The 21160-nt window shown below is 43.1% G+C and overlaps 1 protein-coding gene across 4 annotated transcripts in view; it reads right to left on the minus strand.

Moving 5' to 3' along the window:
• The window catches only part of NALCN (sodium leak channel, non-selective), a gene marked incomplete at its 3' end in the record, with an annotated part of 232286 nt that overhangs the window by 22337 nt on the left and 188789 nt on the right, over positions 1-21160 (minus strand). For all 4 annotated transcript variants that reach the window (XM_084234488.1, XM_084234487.1, XM_084234486.1 and 1 more), the window contains 11 exons: positions 20562-20631; positions 17992-18083; positions 17791-17913; positions 15346-15402; positions 15020-15140; positions 14792-14923; positions 13694-13861; positions 11641-11745; positions 7880-7986; positions 2774-2894; positions 2593-2691 (listed from right to left, as the gene is read on the minus strand). In XM_084234488.1, the coding sequence (XP_084090614.1) occupies positions 2593-2691; positions 2774-2894; positions 7880-7986; positions 11641-11745; positions 13694-13861; positions 14792-14923; positions 15020-15140; positions 15346-15402; positions 17791-17913; positions 17992-18083; positions 20562-20631 (1195 nt within the window). The remainder of the gene's footprint in view (positions 1-2592; positions 2692-2773; positions 2895-7879; positions 7987-11640; positions 11746-13693; positions 13862-14791; positions 14924-15019; positions 15141-15345; positions 15403-17790; positions 17914-17991; positions 18084-20561; positions 20632-21160) is intronic.

Below are 21160 nucleotides of genomic sequence, written 5' to 3' on the forward strand. Positions count from 1 at the left end.
TTCTCAAATTGTTGGGGTCAGCATTCTCTGTATGTCCATTAGATCAATTATTTTTATTATGTCCTAGTTCTTATTTTGTTCCTTTTCCCCTGTCTGATTTCTTAGTTTCTTAGAGAAACATGTTATCTCCCACTCTGATTTTGGGCTTACTAGCTTCTTTTTTACAATTTGACTAATTTTTGCTTCATCATTTTGAGGTTTAAATGTTTAATGCCATTCTTGTGCTTATTTTCTTCTGTCATTATGTAATAATACTATTTATTCATAATAATATTTGTTTTAAATTACTTTTTCTGATATTAATAATGCTGAACTACTTTTCTCACTGACTGCAAACAAATCCCTGTTCTCTGGATACTAGAGACATCCTCATCATTCCATTATTATGCAAAATAAAGTATTTGGGAAGTTGAACTCTGAAAGTTTCCAAAAAATAATAACCATGGAGCTTTCACCTTAATAAATGGAAACCTTGAAAATTTATTATTAGGAAATTAAGTTTATTAATCAAACACAGTGTATTTTAAGAGGGATATTTTATATATATATATATATATATATTACTAGTATAGACTGAGAACTTTTTGAACAGATTTCCATTTTCTAAAGCAAGCTAATTTGGACTAATACTAAAAGGTGAAACTATTGATCCCCAAATCTATTTATATACCTTTGGGTACTATAATTAGAAGGTGAACTCCATGTAATATTAGTGTTTAGTGTGTAGGTTACATATTTAGGTCATTATATTCTTAAGGCCAAGGCAGTAATTGGCACCTAGTAAGTAAGGAAATCTGTTGAATGAATGAATGAATGCTGTTCTATAGCAGCTCATGTGCTACCTTCTAAAACAATTACAAAAAAAGTATCTTTCTGAAAAGGTTCACATAATTGAGAAATTTCCACCTCCAATTATCTATCCAAGTTTGTCAGGTAGAGTAACACGATTTCGCCTACATTTCCCCTATCTCTAAGCACCTCGTTGGCTTCCAGGAAAGCTCCCATTCTCAGACTATGGGCTTCTTCCCTCCTTCAGGACAAGCACTGCAGACAGCTTGTCTGCAACAAGCACTGCAGACAGCTTGTCATTCCGCTTACATCCGCCACCCCTCTGAGTTCCAGAGCTCAATTCCTTATCCGTTTGTTTCCAGCTCTTGGAAGTCTATGTCATTTCATGCGTGTGGCTGGCCTGTGAGCTGCCATGGACCTAACCCACCAGCTCCCACAGGCTGGGCTGGGACACTCTGCATGAGTGCCCAGACCCAGTGCCCAGGCCCCTCTTTCTGTGCCTCTTCTGGAGTTCCCAGCGTGGCTCAAAGCCCCTGAAGAGCACCATCTTCCCCTTTCTGCTTGGCACTAAATTGAACACACTGTAGGGCTTAAAGGAACTCAGTTATGAATGCATCACAAAGTAAAATGGGAGGCTGGGCAAGATGCTTGCTCTCCTTCTTTACTAAAATCCCACGTTTCTGTGGGTCGGATTTTTAAATCCGCCCGCTTGGAGCCCCAACACTACTCCCTTTGAAAGCCTGGACGAAATGCCATCCTCATTAGGCACACATCAAAGCTGGTAATTGACTGGGTACCGGAGCCACACACGTTGAGCCCGGGCGGTGAAGGATGCAGCCGCGTGCAGCCACCCAAACCGAAGGCGCTAACATGAGCCCGAACCAGCCCTGCCATGAATAACACGGGCGAGCAGTGAGCCCAGCTCTAATTCAAAGCAGAGTGACATTTTTATACTCTTGAATCCCAGACTCGGCAGTCATCGGCGCCACATCTGAATTCTGGCCCTGGCAAGTTATTTCTCTGCTGTCAGCTATTTTTATTTCAGCTGTACATGTCAGGGTTGTGAGAGCTGAGGGAGACCTGTGAAAACCTCAGTGCTTAGAACTTGCTAGAAAGTACGTCTGCATCTCAATGATCATGATTCAAAACTACACTGAATTGGACGCTTTTACCATAAAGGGCGGATCAACCACGTCCAGAGAATGACACAGAATGTTCTATCCAAATGAACTTTCAGACAGGAAACTACACATGCTGTTTTCCCATTTGTGGACTCTTGGGATGCTCATGAGAGCATGAATTCAGCTGCTCCCTGCGTCCGCAATGTAAAGTTTTGATATGAAATTAGAAAATCTTTTTTTTTCTGTATGAATAAGGCTTTAAAAAGTCCTACTTTACCCTCTACACCATCAAAATCCCGAATTCACCTACTGAGTTACAAAGAAGCAGCCTAATTTACATTTTTGTGAAAGTAATATTACCTGCAATCAGCACATCAGTTTCAGCTATTATGTTTTAATAACTTGCCCTGCATTCTTTCCACGGGAACAATAGGAGATGCGCTTTTCAGTGGTGAAAGAATTAATGACACTGTTACCAAAAGGGAAAATTTTGCAAGAGAATGGTGCTCTTAAATTATGTGCCTGAGAGGCAGCAATGAGGTAGCTTGTAAAATAGTTATAGACATTATTTACACCAGTCACATTACGGTTTCATGTGACTTCACGCCTGGTGTGAAAAGAGAGCTCACAATGAGTGGCTGGAAAAGAATAAACCCCCTGACATTCAAACGGAGATCCTTACCTTGTTTTCATTGAAATTAGCAATAACTACTCCAACAAAAAGGGTCAATCCAATCATGCAACCCAGGAATACAAAAACATGAATGTAGATTCCGTGCATCTGTAGAAATGAAGAAATAATGGTTATTCATCAAGGCAAATGAAAAGTAGCTGGTGGAGCGTTCAGAGGAGTCGGGGCTTACCGGCCCCACTCGATGGATAATGACGTCCCTCACTTCCACCCAGCCTTTCAAGGAGAGGACCTCGAACAGTGCCAGCATGGCGTTTCCCACGTTGTCGAAATTAAAGTTGCGAGGATTCGCCCTGCAATTCAGAGAAAGGAATGTTTTAGGGACTTTCCAGGAGAAGCACCTAAGCAAATATCTGTGGCTCTTATCAACTGTGGGTGCAGGACACACTCGGCCTCTGGAAGGTGGGTTAGTTGACGCTCGTTGCTAAATCACAGCAATGCACGCGTGTCGTTGATGATGTTCTTAGCAATGTCATTAATGATTAGGCAATGAGGGCATGCTCTCAGCGGAAAACAACAAAAGGCATGAGACGCAATTGGTGTTCTAGCTTCGGAGGCTCTGCAGTGTTTCTGGCATGAACTTTTTAGACCGAGGACTGGAAATAGAAATACACTTTCTAGTTAGAAATCGTGTAGGAGAATCTCACAAAGGGACATTGGAGTTCGGAGGTAAACTTTGAAATAGTTTTATCATTAACAACCTTTCTCAGGAGAGGAATTACAACCCCCCGTGTTAGTGTAGAAAGTGTAAAAGGAGTAGAATGTGACCACTTTCTTTCTCTCGTCACCCCGGTCAGCTTCTCATTGCAGCTCAGTGATGGGTTAGAAATTCCGCAAGAGGGATTTGCTCACAGCGCCGGCATTTCCAGAACCCCCTCTTGGATACTTTTTCCTTAACTGTGTGCTGTCATTAGATATTTTCCTAAGATATTTCTTGTGCAGTGAGCAGGCTACAACCACAGTTGATTGCTGATTTCTAGAACACTTTGGAACAGTCTTTATAGATGTCCAAGTTCAATGCTGCACACCTGAAACCACATAGTGTATAACCCAGTGTGACCTCAATAAGAATTCCAAATATGTACTTGGCTTTACCTTATGGGGGGGGGTATGTCTACTTTTTCTTTTGTTCTGACATGTTCACACTTTTTACCACTTATGAAAGTGATCCATTTTATTCTATTGTATTTCTTTTGGTCGTTATGGGTTAACTTTTTTTTTAATTTTCAGAAGATTTCAGTGTTTTTTTTCTCTCCCACCCCCCTTATTAGTAAACATTGTAAGTAGTTTAAAAAGTTAGACAACCATGCACTGGAAAATCAGAACTAGGCTTACATTTTCTGAATTGGCTAAAGAACTAAGTTCAGGACTATGAAATAGCATAGGCTTGTTGAAGCTCAGCTACATTATATTTTGATATTTTTTTCCTGGTAGCTCATTTATCAAAATTTAACCTTCATAAGAGATGACACTCTGGGAAGTTGGGGATGAAAGGAATCAGGTTTAGTATTTTTTAGTATTTTTTATGTTTTTTTAAACCATAGAAACAGTCATGGAATACACCTTTGGAGTTTTCTTTTTTAATACTAAATAGATGGGGATTTAATGAGAAAACATAAATATGAAACTAACTTACTCCTAAAGTTTTAAGGATGTTTGGTCAAAATGTCTTTTACATGGTGTGAAAACCCCACTTAGAAATTCATATCAGGGGAGTCTAACCTATATTTTTAAAAAATGGAAGCAGAAGCATGTTCTCTTCAGTTTTCCCCACAAGCTCTCCTTTGGGGAGTTTCAATTAAATTTCATATATTTTACAGTAGGCAGACACTGTAAAGATTCTACGATGCCACAGTTTCCTTAAATAAGGATTTTCTGAAAACCAAGTGAGCCTGTTCTCAGATCTGACATTGAACTTTCTTATCCACCCATTTTCTTTATGTAAAAGTGCTTTTTAAAGCTGAATTTGCAGAAGGCCAAACTACTTTCATATTTCATATCCTTTAGAAGGTAGAATGTGTTAAAAATACACTTTTAGGCTGAACCAAGAAAAATAAAATGTAGGATCAGGCTTAAGTAGGTGGAAGAATATATCACGTTAAAAAAATAAGTTTATTTTCATCTTAGAAAATGTATGCTTATGCTTTATTCATGCTACTAAATTTGGAAAATTTGAAACTTTCCCTATAACTACAGAGGGAATCCACCAATGCCAGACATAATCAATTACTGCTTTTTTTCCTGTTGACCTTTCTTGAGTCTTTTTAATTTTTTTTTATTTTTAGATTTATTTATTTATGCACACAAGAACTGGGGTACAGGCCAGAGGTGCGGGGGGTGAAAGGATTCTCCAGAGACAGAGCGGGGAACAAAACAGGCAGATGGATTGAAACACACTGCTGAGGGGAGCAGCGGGCGTGTCAGGAGAGGTCTCCTGCACCATGTGGATAGCTCCCTGGCAGGCCGGGGATCGAACTAGTGCTGCAGAGGCTGCGCATTGCTTCACAGTGCGATGCTCAACCCCTTGCGCCACCAGGGAGGCCCTGGAAGCCTTTTAAATATCACCTTTCCTGGATATTTTTCAAAAGAGTCTAATCCTGTCTTCCCAGTTCAGAAAAGGCTCTGGGCCTTGAGGCTGACCTCACTAATGCATTGGGGCTAACCTCACCATTTGACCCATCTTTTCCCTCCCAGTGAAAGAACTCCAAGGCCCCCAAGATCATGCTAAGGAGACCTGCACCTTCTCTGGAAAGATGGGGGCACCATGGAGGGGACAAGCATCCTCTGCCCTTGGGTGAGGACACGCAGGAGTGACATTGTCCAAAGTTCTCCCTCGTACCTTACACTTCCCCACCATCTCCTTGCAAGAAATGGGAAGCCTCTGCACCTCGTGGAATGTGCTCGCATCTATTTACATTGAATTTTGTCAGTTGAGTTCTCAACAGGCAAGGCCTTAGCTCTGCCTGCCCACTCCCCCTACTTGTCTGTGACTTCACCCCCTTTCACCTGCCAAAGTCTTATCCCTCCTTCTCTGGGTCTGTGCCCCTGGTCCTACCACAGTTGGCTTCAGAGACCCACCTTGATCCCAGAATGAGAGGCTCATAAACCAAGACACCAAAGAACATTAAACTTCAGCCCCATCCCTCCCCGGCCCCGGTCCCCTCCAGGAGTTTCAAGGGGTCCCAGGATTGAGTTCACTAGGCCCAGTTCTGTTAGACTCACCACAGTAAGGTGGTTTATACATTTTTTCCCCTAAAAGAGCATATCCCATTTGTTTGAGCCTTCAACTACAAAGTTTGGTCTCCTTCTGCCTGGACTGCATCACAGTGTAACTTACAACTACCTAGAGTGAAGCTTCAGGTGAGTTTAGGGTTAGAGTTTTGATGTAGCATCAAAGTCCTTTGCATATTATGATAAACTGTGGTCGTATTTTCTGCTCTCCACTAGACTTCGGGGGCCTACGGGCTGGGGCATGCACAGCTCCTCTCCAGACACAGCTTCATGCCTGGTGAATAGTAAGTGACTTGGTAAATGTGTTTCATCACACGTTTGTGGTAAAACTGAGAACTTTTTTGATTTTTCTCTCATGCTTTCCAACCTCCCATCTCCCAGATGTCTGTTTAAAACAAAATCCAATATGTAAATAGATGAGACTTTAAATTCCCTTTACCAAGGTAAATTTTATCTCCTCCAATTAGAGTGATTCAGAAGAAAATGTATGTATTCATCTGGGGAGAACAGAGGCTGAGGTCGTCTTCTGGGTCAGAATGTATAGCTGCATCCTGGTTATGATGATCAAAGCACTTCTCTAGGCAGTTCCCACATACATGTTATTTTCTGAATAACTGAGAAATGTATTTCTATATTGAGCTAATATAGAATTAAAGTATTTTTTACTGCTTGCTCTGGAAGAGCTTACTGAAAAAGGAAATGATAAAAATGATCATGGTTAGAGCTGACATTGACAAGAGGTCATTTCACTGAAACAAATACAAATCATGATATTCTGACCACGGTGGCCCAGGCGTGCCCTCCTTGTGCCCTAGCTTCATGGCACCACAGAACTTAAAAAGCCTGTGAACAACTTACATAAGAAATTCCAGTTGGGGCTCTTTGGGCTGCAAACACACTATTTCCCCTGGTGTCCTCAGCTTTGAGGCTTTGGCCAAAATTCCAAAGCAGCAGGGGAAAAGAATCCCATTTGATAGTCTCACACAAATAAATTATTGATGGAATAACAATGAGTTCTAATCTCACAAAAGTAAACATTTTATGCTTCTTTAATTTTTTAGTATAATGTAAATTAGGCTGTTTTTCTAGGTAGCACTGGGATGAGGGCTCTCCCCAGGGTTTCTACACTGTCCTGCCCACACTCAGGCCTCACAGCCCCAAGGCACCTTTTCCTCCATAATTCTTCAGCACTTCAATAAATAAAATCAGCAGATAGACTGTATTGAGCTTTTTGTAAAAGTGAATTTTATATTAAAAAAATGGCAAAGCAGTAACCACGAGTGCTCAGGTACCATTGGGTGACGTCTTTTAAAGAGTTTTGACATTTGGTAGAGAACATCAATTCCGGCAAAAACAGAGTAGCTGCCAAGGCCCACTTGTTATTCTCAGAGGTAAGAGCAAAATGAACAAGAAAACCGAGTGGTTTAAATAACAAATGACGTTGCCAGAACACTCAGCTCATCCAGAAAGCAGTGAGGAGCCCCTAGCAGGCCTTAGTAATATGGCGAGAAAGGAGGAACAGTTACTCCGAACTTTGAAAACCCATTTTCAAGAAAAATGAACGTGAAAGAGAGTGAGATAGAACGTGTTACTCTTGATGTCACTAGAGATTCTCTCTGGTGATTCAAGAATGAAAATCTCTCCACGTAAATGGGCTTTAAAATTGAAAGAGCTTTGTGATTTAAGGTTCTCTACAACTGGTAGTAAAGACAGCCAATCCTCTCTTAAAGACAGAAACTCAGGTCAAGTTTAGTTTTTATGTGATAGAAAATCTTCGTTTTTTAAATTCTCGCTAATGTGGGAAGCCATGTGAATCGAGACACATTCATTACACGTATTAGAAAAACGCTGCGGAGACATTTCACGAAGCCACATGGGTAAGTGCACTTGCTCTGCCACCCGTCATGAGTCAGAGCTTGCCTTGCATTACTTAGAAGCATCTTAACACCTTTAGCCGAGTAACTTTTAGCTCCATGTCACATTATGCTGATTTAAAATCTTACACCGACAAATAAAGCATTCTTCAGGATGTTTCTGAGATGCTTACCAAACACGGGGAACCCAAAATCCAGGTTTTTTCTCTCCGGGTCTTAATTTTAAATTTAAGTTCTTGGACACACTTACGTTAATTCTGAATATGCCATTACAATCTTCCTAAAACAGGAAAAAAGAGGGAGGGGGAAACCTGGTCAGAAAATAAACTCAGATCAGAAATGCTTTATTCATGGAATAACAAAGGCCCTTTATTGAACAGGAGTGATGTGGACGGTCACCAGCAAACAGTGAAAATGAGCAGTAAAAATTGACATGGGAAGACATTAGTAGGTGAGCAAACGATCGAAGTAGACATTTTCTGAGGAAGATTGACAAATGGCCAATAAGCACATGAAGAGATGCTCAACGGAATTCATCACATAGCAAATGCAAATCCAAACCATAAAACCTTCATGCCCACAAACAAGGCTATACTCAAAAAGTCAAATAACACAAGCTTTGATGAGGGTATACAGACATCAGAACCCTCGTACTAGCGGTTTCCTACACTGTGGGTGGGACCAGAAAACAGTGCAGACACTTTGGAAAACAGTGTGACCTTTCCTAAAGGTCAGAGTGCCAGCACCCCGGGTATTTACCCAAGAGATATGCAACCATATCCACACAGACACTTGTCCCTGAATGCCTGTATTATTATTATAAATAGCACTACTTATAATAGTCTAAAGTTGGAAACAATTCAGATGTCTATCAAGGAATGGATAAACAAAAGGTGGTATAGCCATCCAATGGAATATTATTCAGCCATAAAGAAGGAAGTACTGACATGTGGATGGTATCATGTATATGTTGAACCTTGAAAATATTGTCAGTGAAAAGACCTGAAAATATTATGCTAAAAGGCCAGTCACAAAAGACCACACAGTATATGATGCTATTCCCATGGAAATCCTGAACAGGGAACTCTTTGAGAAAGAAAGTAGACTAGCAGCTGTTTAGGAATGACGGTGAGGGGGAGAACAGGGGATGGGGGTGAGAACAAAATGCAGTGTTTCTTTTGGAGTTGATAAAAATATTCTAATATTAGCTGTGGTGATGGTTGTACAGCTCTATGAATACCATGCCTCACACTGTCAAATTGTACACACATTGTGGGTAGCATGTGCATTATTACTCAATAAAGCTGTTTTTTTTTTTTTTAAAGATATAGCAATAAAACACTAGTAAGAATTTTTGGACCCATTTTCTGTTTTCTATTCTCCCTTTTGTTATCTGTGTTTCTCTGCAACAAGGGTCTTATTTGAGCCTAAACCTCTTTTTCGGGTTCAAGGTACACATGGTAAAGTTCTTAGTCCCCTCGAATATTTCAACAGGACTTTAACTTTTTACCTGTCTAAAGTCACCATCCACCTTCAGACACGCTGCTGGGCAGGGGACTGACTGACATGGTTGACCTGTCCTCAGCTGAACCTAATAACTATTCCTCCAAAGGTATCCTCCGAGTCTACTAAGTTCTGGGCTCCATGCTGCTATCTAAAGGGACTCAACATTCCTGCCATCGGGCTTAAGAGAAGGAGCAGGTGAGGAAGGGCTCAGGCAAACACCAACAGCACCAGTGGCCGAGGTTCAGCCTGTGACACGCACTGCAGGGTCCAAGGGCTGGTGCGTCCATGTGCCCTCTTCACTGGATTTGTATCTCACCAGAAAGATGGACCACATGGAAGTCACGTTCTGTACTCCCGGGGCACACTCAGCCTGGTCTCTCTCTCTCTCTCTCTTAAAGATTTATTTTATTTATGCATGCATGCAAGAACCGGGGTACAGGCCAGAGGTGTGAGGGGGTGAAGGATTCACCAGAGACAGAGCGGAGAGCAGCACAGGCGGATTGACTGAAATACACTGCTGAGGGGAGCAGCAGGGAGACAGGAGCGGTCTGCTGTGCCATGTGGATCAGCAACCTGGTCAGGGATCGAACTTGTGCTGCAGTGGCTGCCGACAGCTTCATAGTGCTGAGACTTAACCCCTTGCACCACCGGGGAGGTCCCATGGCCTTGGTCTCTTACATGGGGTTTAGGAAAGGCCGCTGCTGATGTGGGGCCACAGGCTACCTTCCACTATGCTGGTTTCCTGTCCCTCGTCCTGCCTGACATGGTCTCTCCTTACGAGGCTCCACCAGCCTTCCACAGAGACCGCACAGCTCTGGAGTGAGGATAAAGGCATTGTGGCCTCAGCCATCAAGGGGCCTGTCCTTCCACCATGTGCTCTCTGTCCTGTCTACAAGTCTTCAGTCTTTAGCTGGGGCTGAGATGAGCACCTCACGTGACATTACCACGCACTATGGCCATTATTAATATAGTGAGTCAGCCAAGAGTCCCACCAGGCTTCATCTTGAAATGTTGTTATTATCTTTCTGGCCTCTATTCAGTGTGGGTCTAAAATAACCCTTCCTTCCTTCTACAAGCTTGTGGACTAATGCTGAGCCCGTTATGGCTTCCTCCATCAGCTATTTGGTATCCCATGACCTTTATGCCTCGTCTCATGTTATCTGTCTCAGGTTTATCGAAATCCCTGCAGTCCTGGGGAGGCGTCTGAAGGGAAGCAGAGACCTACATAGTGAAATAGCATGTGGGGCCTGTGTGGCCCGCGTATGTCCTGCTCGCCTCGGCCTGAGGTCCTCGCTTCTGATGTGATCAATATAGCATCTGGATGAGGCAAAGCTGTTATCTGTATTTTATACCAAATAGGGAGCTATTGACTTATGTAATTAGAAGTCTGAAAATGTAGCTATTTTCATACACAAAATCTATATTAATAAGTCACATTTGCTGAGAACAGATTATAGTTCAGCTATGTTAGGCCTTTTGGAAACACATTTTAACAGATGCAAGGCATCATATTCCTTGCATGAAAGAAAAATGCTTTCACTAGCTTTTACATCATTGGTGTTTGACTTATTTCATTAATTAACTCATCATACAGGGCAGAATTCTAAGAGAATGGGACACTAGGTGGGTGGCATAGCAGACACTGGCAAATTATTAACTAGACAATGTTCCCTTTCCCCTAGCGAGTGGTCTGCTGAGCTACACGGCTCCCCACCAGCCTGGTGAGGCCATACTCTCTGCAGCAGAAGTAGTTGAAGGGACGTGTGACCTTCTAGGGCTCAGCCCGTGGCCCTCCTAGATTTAGACAGCTCTCCTCTTTCCAGGTGAACAGAGAAGATTTTGACACCAGAGGGGCCTGAGATACTGAGTGGTCACCTGGAGGAGAGCTGTCCAGATTATCCCAGATGTAATAAGCTCATTTCATTATGTTCAGCTACTAAAATATTGGGGTGTCCTAGCAGCAGACCTCCTCTTACTCACATTCACTAAAGAAGAAAGCAGTAGCACAAGTATCCAAGCATGGTCTTTGTGAGTTGTCACAAAGGAGAAGCTTCTGGGCAGCTAAGTGCTAACACCAGACCCTGGCTTCCCAATGTGGAGAAGGCGAGAGTGAAGACGCCATGAGTTGGGTGTGAAATTCACAATTTGCATTTTGTAGCTTTTTGGGGGACTGTTTGCTGCCATAAGTCTTATGTGGCAACAGGGCTGGACTAAGTTAGGGGAGACCTACAGGAAACTTTTTTGAGGTGCACAGCAGTAAGTATCTGGAATCTTGGGAGATAAAGCCAAGGATATCCACAGTGCATTGACCCTGCAGTAGGCGGGAAGAGCAGAATGTCCCCAGACACGCCTGCAATCTGATGTAAGCCTCACAAAGGGATGTAAATGACTGTGATTTTTATTCCCAAAGACAGAAAGGAAATCTTACCCTTCTGATTATGTTGGGATCGTTGCACTTTGCCAGTTTTCCAGCAAAAAGCTGCACGCCAAAGCTTGCGAAAACCAGCATCAATGTCAGCAACAGAATAGAGACCTGGAAGAGACCAGTGAGGTGTAAGAACCCAAACAGCAAATCTGGACCAAATCCTGATAGAAACCGACTTTTCAGCTAATACTATATGAAACCCGTGGCCTTTTGATGATATCTTTTAACTTCCTCACCACAGGTCATTCAATTAGCCTTGCTGGGATGTTAAAAGAAGGAAATTAAAGGCAGATTTTGAAATTTTAGCACAAACACATAAGACTTTCATGTAGAAAAGCCAACTAAGGTAGTTTTGATACGACTTGGATTTTTCTGATTTGAAAATCAACCCTTTGCTCTCTCTTCTTGAATGGCATGAAGAACACGTTTGAAGAATGATGGTCCCCTTTTCTCAGAGTGGATTCCTGCCCCACAGGAGTGAGAGCCTTGGCTTCTCAGGAGTCGGCTGCCCACAGAGCACCCGGGCAGTTAGTGCTGAAAAGCAAAAAGGGAAACTGCTAGTTGCCTGCTGCGCCCTCTGCTGGGGGACCACGTTAGGGCGACGTTGGTCTCCTCGGAGGAAAGCGGCCAAAGGTGAAATACTTAAACCAGAGACATTCTGCAGGCGGGGAGTGGGGAGCTGTATCAAAACAGGGGTGGGAAGAGCACAAGGGACTATGGCGATGGTGCGTGGGTGAATGGGTGGTGGGAATTTCACAGGGAATATAGCCCAGATGATAAAGCATACATTGCATAAAAATAAAGAATGAAGTAAAAAATATATAAAAAGTATTAATAAAAAAAGGTAACACAAACCACTGATCTTCTTGGCTGGCTACATATGTACCTGCCACACAGGCACACAGGCACATCTTCAGGAGAAAGGCACAAAGAGACACACTCTTATGGGGTCACAGATGCACCTACATTAGCTATCAGGAGATATCCTACTTCCCTTCAATCCAGCTGTGCAAAAAGCCACCATTTTATGGTTTTAGGACCAAGAATTTTAACATATCCTTAAAAAATATTAGCAACTTTATGCCTATAGGCACATCACAAGCTTTCTTTAAAATACCTTAGAACCAATGGGCAAATACAGTTATTCTCTCACCATGGATGTTTCTAGAAAGCAAGATATAAAACAAGCTTATACCAATGAATTCTCATTTTCCATTAATTCCAGAACTTATTAATAAAATTATTTCGTGTTTTTATTAATTCCAGAGCCCATTAATAATAATTAAAATAAAAAACATCCAAGTCTCTTGACCATTCCTTTGTAAGGCAAAGGCCCTTCTGGAACAGTTTGTAAGCAATGAGCTTCTTACCAGTCATGTTTCCACAGCCTCGCTCTTTCTTAGAAGTCCCTAACCAATGTTTGCCCAACTACAAAGATGCTTTCCCCCTCAATCACATTTTGTAAGTATTCATTGCCATTTACTGAGGCTACTTAAAGCAAACTACACAGGCCACATTTAAAAAAAATTCTTTACATTAACACTCTACAAAGATCTATATTATGTGCTTCCACAGAATATGCGTGGAATGAAATTATGAGCCCACATATATCATCCCTCTTATCTGTGAGATCCATACCTTTGAATCTTCTTAGCCTTATTTTCTAGATGGGGAAACTAAAACCGAGAGTAGAAATTAAGGCTGAGTTAGGAATGAAAACATCAGCAGATATATTTGAATTCTCCTTTCATTTTACATTGCAGAATGCTTCTCTTTCAAGTACAAATAATGTCCACTGAACTAAATATTCTGACAAACTGGAAGCACCCATGGTTAAAGGGTGTGTGTTGTGTATTGTTATTGTTTATTGTTTATTGTTATTGTTTATTGTTATTTGAATGTGTGTTGTATATTGTTATTGTTAGTGTTTTTAAACCCTCTGGCCTGACACCAACTTGTAGACTTTGACAAGCAAGGCTCACGTTGGCCCTTATCAGCCTCATGACAGATTTGGACAACGTGACCCGGAAGCAGAAGGTCACTGGAAGTAACATACCAAAAAAATTTCCTTGAAGCCGCTGAAAAGTTCCCGAACAACTTTCCTCATCTGAGGTACCAGCTTGAATATCCTCAGAGGTCTCAGGCACCGAAGAACCATTAAGAGCTGAGCTCCTGATTCGGCGGGCACATTTTGAGGCATCCAACAGAGAAAGATCAAGCTCACCTAGGGGGAAAGACCATCTCTGGAGTTGATACAGTTGATCCGTCACTATCTCTACTCTCTGTGAGCCGCTGGCCAAGACATGCTCTGAGCAGAGTTCCCTGAGTTGTACGGGACAAGCATCCCTGGGTACATGCAGTCTTTTATTCCTAACCGATGAAACCCCCTAGACATCTTAGCCACCCCAAGGAAGGAGGTCAGGTGTGTGCAGGACTGAAGCAGGCTGTCTACACTCTGTGTGGTCTGCACGTGTGTATGTGTCTGCCTCTTAACTCATGCACTGGAGGCTCCCCCGATGTCCATAGGATTGAAACCCCTGTGACTAAGACACTAAACTTTAAGCTCAACCTGCTGCCCACTGTTTTACTCCCCATCAGAGCACGCACATGCCACTGGTCACGATTTTCTTTGCTGCATTAGAAGACATTGGTTTTATGCTTTTGTGGACATTCAGGGAAAACAAATAAATTTCTTGGAGTTCATTGCTATGGTTTCACAGTTTAGTTGAACTGAACAAGTAAAGGGTCATCCGCTCCAGGTAATTTTTGCATTGGACCCGGGGGAAGGTCCAGCTGCACTCACTTCAGTTTGCCTTTAGCACAAAGGGGCTTACAGATCTACTACAGCCTTTTGGGTTTTTGTTAACAGTCACAAGATTGTGGGTTGCTAAATAGATTTGCTATCTTAGACCTTCTTAAGGCATCTCTTACGTGACATGAATGTGGCTGATGTATTAAAACTATATCCATGGATATTTTTTAATGCTTTTTATTCCGAGCCCACATGCACACCTTTATGTGCTTATAATGGACGACTTACTCGAGAGCTCATTTACGGTTTCTCAGTCTCACAGAAGGCACTCCAGTTTCAAGCAACGCAGGAGATTTTACAAAACCATTACAGTTTACATTTAGGAAATAACCAAAGACTTACAAGATAGATAAATATGTCCATTACTCCACCGAAGTCCCTGATGACAGCAGTTGGAGTGAAAAATAAGCCATCTGCCATAATCTTCAGATTAAGCTCAATGCTCATGAATATCACAAACACATACTCAGCAATCTGAAATGGGCAAAAGACAGTTTGGTTGCAAGGAATGCAAAAATCACAGGGCAGAGCTTTTCCTCTGAGCTCTGAGCCGAGATTCGGCAGCAGTACCTGCAAAGTCGGTGCATGCATGACTCTTCGAAAGGGGGATTCGAACATCATGGAAATGCAGGAGCAGATGGTGACAATGATCATGACCCAGTCCAGGTAAGTGACCAATCCCAGCAAGTCACTGCCAAAGACCAAACACAGTTAAGAAACCAAACACTCTAGGAGAGGCTGCTTAAAGTCAGGGGCCGCTTCTGTAATGACATTCGTGTCAGCAGCATTTTAAAATGTGCCCGATTGTCTATTTCACAGCACGAGAAAGCAAGAAAATAACAGAAATTTTTTTTGTGTGTGTGTTGTGTAGGGAACACAGAGTTTGCAATGCTTACTAAAGTTGATGGTACTTTGTGTTTTTCACCGCTCCTGTGACAGGGTCTGTTTTCGATCTGCAAGAGAGAACGGACAAATTACATTCGGCAGCAAACCAATGTGTTCTCACTTGGCAGCTTGGTATTTACAAACATCTCATTGACCTAGAAATCTCTTTTTACATCCCCTACAAGATGTCTATTATAATATGTTGACTGTATGTGACTCCGGAAGGCAGAGAACAATAGATGAAAGGAAACCACAGTTTGCAGTTGATGCAAATACTTGATTTTAGCATTCATGACTCCACGCAGCAATTTCTGACGTGGCTTTCATGGAATCAAATTTTGACTTCCATTGAAAAAACAATCAGTTGAAATCTTTGCTTAGTAGTTAGCAGTTCAAGGATGTCCCCCAGTTATTTAATGAAATATTCCTTAGTACATAGAACTCTTGACCCTGTATTTAATGGTATCTTGTGGTATAAAAATTTATATAGATTTCTTGGGATGAGGGTTTGTAACTTTAAGGTCAGGAAGCCCACGACCAGTCTTCAGGAAGCCCCTGACAGTGTCTGTGTGTGAATATTCTCAGTCACAAGGTAGTTTTCCTGGGTCTGATTCCACCTCTGGTGCATTGCTGACAAAAGCAGAATCACGCCACATTCCGGGAGCTGGAGAATTTGCAATTAGATGTGAACATGGAAGCATCCAACAGGATAATTCCAGATGGAAACCCACTTTGGAAAACTATCGAATGAACTCTCTACCACCAGCTTTGTTCTTTCTTTGTAATGTTTTTGATGATTATTACTCAGGTGTTTTAATGGTCAAGGTCTTCGTGGAATAGCAGGAAGAACAGCAGACAGCAGTCGGAGAGAGTCATGCACACCTGCTGGTGTCCCTTAAGTTACTACCCACTGACCTCTGTGCTTCCTCTGCTGAAGGAAGGGGCTAGAACAATACCAAGTGGCTGCTGAGGTCTCTCCTGAAATGTCATCACACTTGAGTTTCCTAGAGCTCCTGTTACACAGTAGCTAACTAGGACCGATTGGTGTCAGCAACAGAAGCTGCCTCTCTTCTGGTTCTGGAGGCTGGAAGCCCCAGTGTGGTGGGGAGGCAGGCTTGGCTCCTCCTTGTGTCTTCTCTGTATCATGTCTGTGCCCAGATTTCCTTGTCTTGTAAGGAGACCAGCCACACTGGTTTCGGGTCACCCTAGTGGCTTCATTTTAATTTAAGGACTTCTTTATTTTTCTAATTAACTAGTTTTCTTAAGCAAACTATATTGTTTGCACACAGTCTAGAGAAGACATTGCAGACACCACTGTGCATTCCTTGGCTCTACATCTTCTTAAAATTCCCCATCTCCAACTATGGAAGCATTCTGAGGCACTGGGGTTAGAATTTCAACATGGAATGTATTTTTTTTAAAGATTTTATTTATTTTTGCGTAGAAGAACTGGGGTGTAGACCAGAGATGAGGGTGTATGTGTGACAAGATTCACCAGAGACAGGGCAGGGAGCAGAACAGGTGGGTCTACTGAAATCCGCTGCTGAGGGGAGCAGCGGGAGACAGGACGGGTCTGCTGCGCCATCTGTGAGTCAGCTCCCTGGCCAGGGAACAAACTCAGGACATTACAGTGACAGCGCTGAGACTTAACCCCTAGGCCAGGAGGGAGCCCTCAACATATGAATATTTTTGGGGGGAGGGAGGCACAGTTCAGCTCAGGAGAGAGGGCGATTATCACGTGCTACAGAGAGGAACAATTTACATCAATGGTGCCATCCTCGAGGGCCAGCTACATACAGGCACGTTTCCACACTTCCTCCAGGACTCTGAATGCCTTCAGGACGTCTACTTCAAGTTGTGCTTGAGAAAAACTCTGTCTCACTCTCAGGTTGTTGCTAAAACTGGCTTGGGTGGCCCCAAAGTCTCCCGAAGGACACCAGGAACCTCTCCCGTATTCTCCCATGTTGGCAGTGACAGAGTCACTGGAAGTGGTTTTCTTCTCATGCAGTGGGCAACAGAGGCATTCCTTGACTTTCTACTTTACATTATTCTAGAATAAACCAACTTTAAGATATTTTGACCACAAAGAAGCTGCACGTCTAAAAGACGTGGGCCATCGCCTCGGCCCTATCATCCAGTCTCCTTCCCCTTCCGCGTTTGCAAAATAAACTTTGAAGTGAATAACGCTGAGAGAAACACGTGGGTGGTGTGAAAATGAACACACAGAAACGCTGTTGAGGGCTTTCGCCATGTGAGTTTTATATAAATGTTAACTACTTGCAACCTTCCTTTGTTTCCCACCTGGTCAGTCGCTCTGCCAGAGGAGCAGCATGATTAATTAGCTCAGGGTTTATTTGGTGACCCCATTAGGAGTGCACGTGCCTTCCTCCTTGGAAGACACCCACCCTGCTGTGCGCACCGTGGGCCCAGGCCGGGCTGCAATGGAGCGTACTCACGCGTTGAAGCGCGCCCGGACCACCACCCGGCAGAAGTTTCTGAACCTGTGCTCCCGGCCAACGATGAACAGGGGCTTATCGAAGTAGGGGTGGTTCTCCCGCAGTTCCTCCTCCTGCACTTTCCTGGAGGGGGACACTTAGGGGAACATTAGGTGAAGGGGAGGTTTGCCAGCCCCAAGGGAGAGCCGAGAAATACTGCACCTTTTCATCTCTGCTTGTTCCTTTTTCTCCTGGATCATCTTTATTTCACTGTCTTCTCTCTGTGCATTTCTGTATCTCACTGTGTTGGAATGCTAGAAGGAAATTAAAGGGACAGATCAAAACAGATGCATTTTTGAAAGCTTCCAAAAGATCATTTCTTTAAAATTGAATTAACTACCTTTACTGTACCTGTATCACCTAATCTGTGTCTATCTTAATAGCCACAGTCATCTTAGCAAGGGTGCCTTTCTCCTTTAAGGGGTATTTTATTTCAGTGAAAACCTCTATGGACAACCTCATGTGTCAGGCACTGTTCTAGTGCTGGAGCCTTGGCAAAAGGGGGAGGGGGTAAGAGAAGCCCTGCTTTTGTGGGGTTTGTATTCTAGACAGGACAGATCATTAAGTCAAAATATAAGTAGGCGTCCTGGAAGATGGTTGGTGCTTCAGTCAACACACAGAGACGGCAGAGCGTGCTGGAGGCTCCATGTTTAAAGAGACGGATCAGCTCGGCTAGCGAAGCAGCTTTGTGTGCGCGTGCACCAGCAGGCTGCAGTATACCTGCTGGGGGTCTGCAGACAGTTCTTCTTCCAGAGGAGACTGTGGACACATGGGCCAGCTAGGACGCCAGTGAGGGGCAGTCAGAGAGGAAGACAGAGGGCAGGAGATGAGGCAGGAGGGGCGGGTGGTCAGGCCCCTGACCTTGGTTTTCGCTCCGGGGCAGGGAAGAACCACTGTTCTGAGCACGTGATAGATGTTGCAGACAGTCCTCCTGCATCATTTATCATTTGGAATGAGTGAGAAAGATGAGATTCTACATTAAAATGCTACTATTATGGTGGAAGCAACATTAAGAGATTTCTTAGGAAATTAGCAGAACCCAGGGACCTTTTGCCACGGAGAGAGGGAGGATGGATTTCTGTTGTATGTCTAGGTAGAGACTACAATGAAAATTCATTATGTAAGCCTCTGACAAGGAGGCCATTCAAAGGGGCCTTTTGTTGTGTATATTTAAACACATGTTTTCAGTCACCATTCTAATTTGATTCTGAAGTCGATCACCCATTTCTATGGCATCACACTGAAGGGATGTGTTTTGAATTGCCTCGTTGAATTTTCACCTAGAAATGTTCTCCATCCCACAAGCCTGGTCCCCAAATGGTAAGTGCACACACAGGCCACTTGTTGGATCTAATCACAATTCTATGTTGACTATGTTCATATGAGACAAGGCCCTGGCTTCAAAATCTAGGCGGTCACAGACATTCGTGCCAATCAAGAACCACATAAATTGGGTTAAGGTGCTATCAGGTGTCCCGTCACTACCTTTTTACCGTCTCAATGTCACTTGGCACACTGAGCAAGGAGAGCCTATTTTCACTAAGATAGCAGTTTCTGCAGATTGAAAGCAGATGCAACGTGCTTAAAACCCTAGAAATGCTTAAGATGTAAGAGGTCAGTGGTGAAAGACAAACAGAAAACCCACAAGACTTCAAACTCCTCTCTCCAATGCCATAGCTCCGAACAGGAAGAACACCGAGAACTGGTTTCCTGAGCCACATTATCCAGACTCAACCTAAGACCTATATTTCAATCAGGGTTTTGCTAGTGACAAGGATTCCGTGCACACTTTCTGCTGCTCAGAAATCTCTGCAGGGGCAGCTGCTGGCAGGCCAGGCTGGTGAGGCGTCTGCTTGTTCTTTCCTGGGTTTCCACGTGGTTCATGCCTTCACTGCATTTGCGGGTTCTTGGAGGTGTGAGCACAAACCCATCCTCTCGAATTGCCCCCAAATCTCCACCTTCCATTTCTTTACTCTGTTTTCATCTTACTACAAAGCCAACCTGTCATAGCAATGAGGAGATGAGGGAAAAGAAGAGAAACTACCCAGAGTTTCTGTTGTGTGTTTGTTATTTGCTTATCATCTCTTTTACTAGAACGAAAGTGCCAGGAGGTCAGAAATTCTGTCTTATTTCCTCATAGCTGCCCTTTTCATATGACAGAACAGAACAAGCATGATGCATTTGGCACATATTAAACACCTGGTAAATATGCACTAAGTGAAGATATAAATTTACCATGCCAGTAGGTAAATAAATAAATGATTTTGAGTCTAAAAGTCAAATAATTCTTAGGAAATACTCTGAAGTCTTTGACACAAACATTCTTCTAGAAATAAAATTTTCTTTTCCTAGAATGCAAAATCTGGAAATTAGAGACACTGGATCTAGAATCTAGAAAATATGGAAGCTTGTAAATGCTCCATGAGGCAACCACTTCTAGGAAATGCTTGAGTGTCATTAATTTTTGTCAAATGTAACCGATGGGTCACTTCTGTGTCACTATCTTGATGAAGGCATGTGCTTTGTGAAGTGTCTGGATTTTTCTACAGGGAATAGCCACTTTTCTGAACCTGGCCATACCATTTGCTTCCTATTTTCCTGGTTCCCTCTGGTATGATGTCTCAAGGAAACATGACAAGAGAGGCCCAGGTACTGGGATTGTCTAAGCGGTCATTTAAATACAGGCCATTGTCATGTTTCAAAAATGTGCTAGAACATTCCTTGCAACTTACATCTTGAGTCAAAGTTTCCAGAGATTTCCCCCTGCTGATCCTCTGGCTGTTGGATCCGTGCCTTAGAGACCTAGAACAAACATAGCCAGCTCGTTAATACTGCTCGTGACTAAATTGTGATCCCAACAGTTACCATTATAAAAACAAAACCAGACCACTTTTCTGGTGGCATCAGAGATGCTTAGTATTTTTTTTTTTTTCAGAGGCATGTTTTATTTATTTGTTTGTTTGTTTTGTTTATACATGCACTGGGTACAGTCAGAAGTGCGGGAGGGTGAGAGAATTCACCAGAGCCAGAGCGGGGAGCAGAACAGGCAGAAGGACCAAAGTACACTGCTGAGGGGAGCAGCGGGCGGCAGGAGAGGTCTGCGCGCCATGCGGGACCCTCCTCTGGTGGCCCGGGAGCAGCAGGGGATCGAACCGGCACCGAAGAGGCTGCGGGCAGCTTCGCAACCCAGCATTCAACCACTGCGCCACCGGGGAGGCCCTTAGTATTTGTTTTTAATAGCAAATATTTAGCGTCTCCCCAAATGTCTTGGGTTCCAGCTAACAAAAACCACAATGTTTCCTTCCTTCTGATCTTAAAAGTGAGACTTTGC

This window comes from Talpa europaea (assembly GCF_964194135.1).
Source record: "Talpa europaea genome assembly, chromosome: 6".
NCBI lineage: Eukaryota > Metazoa > Chordata > Mammalia > Eulipotyphla > Talpidae > Talpa > Talpa europaea.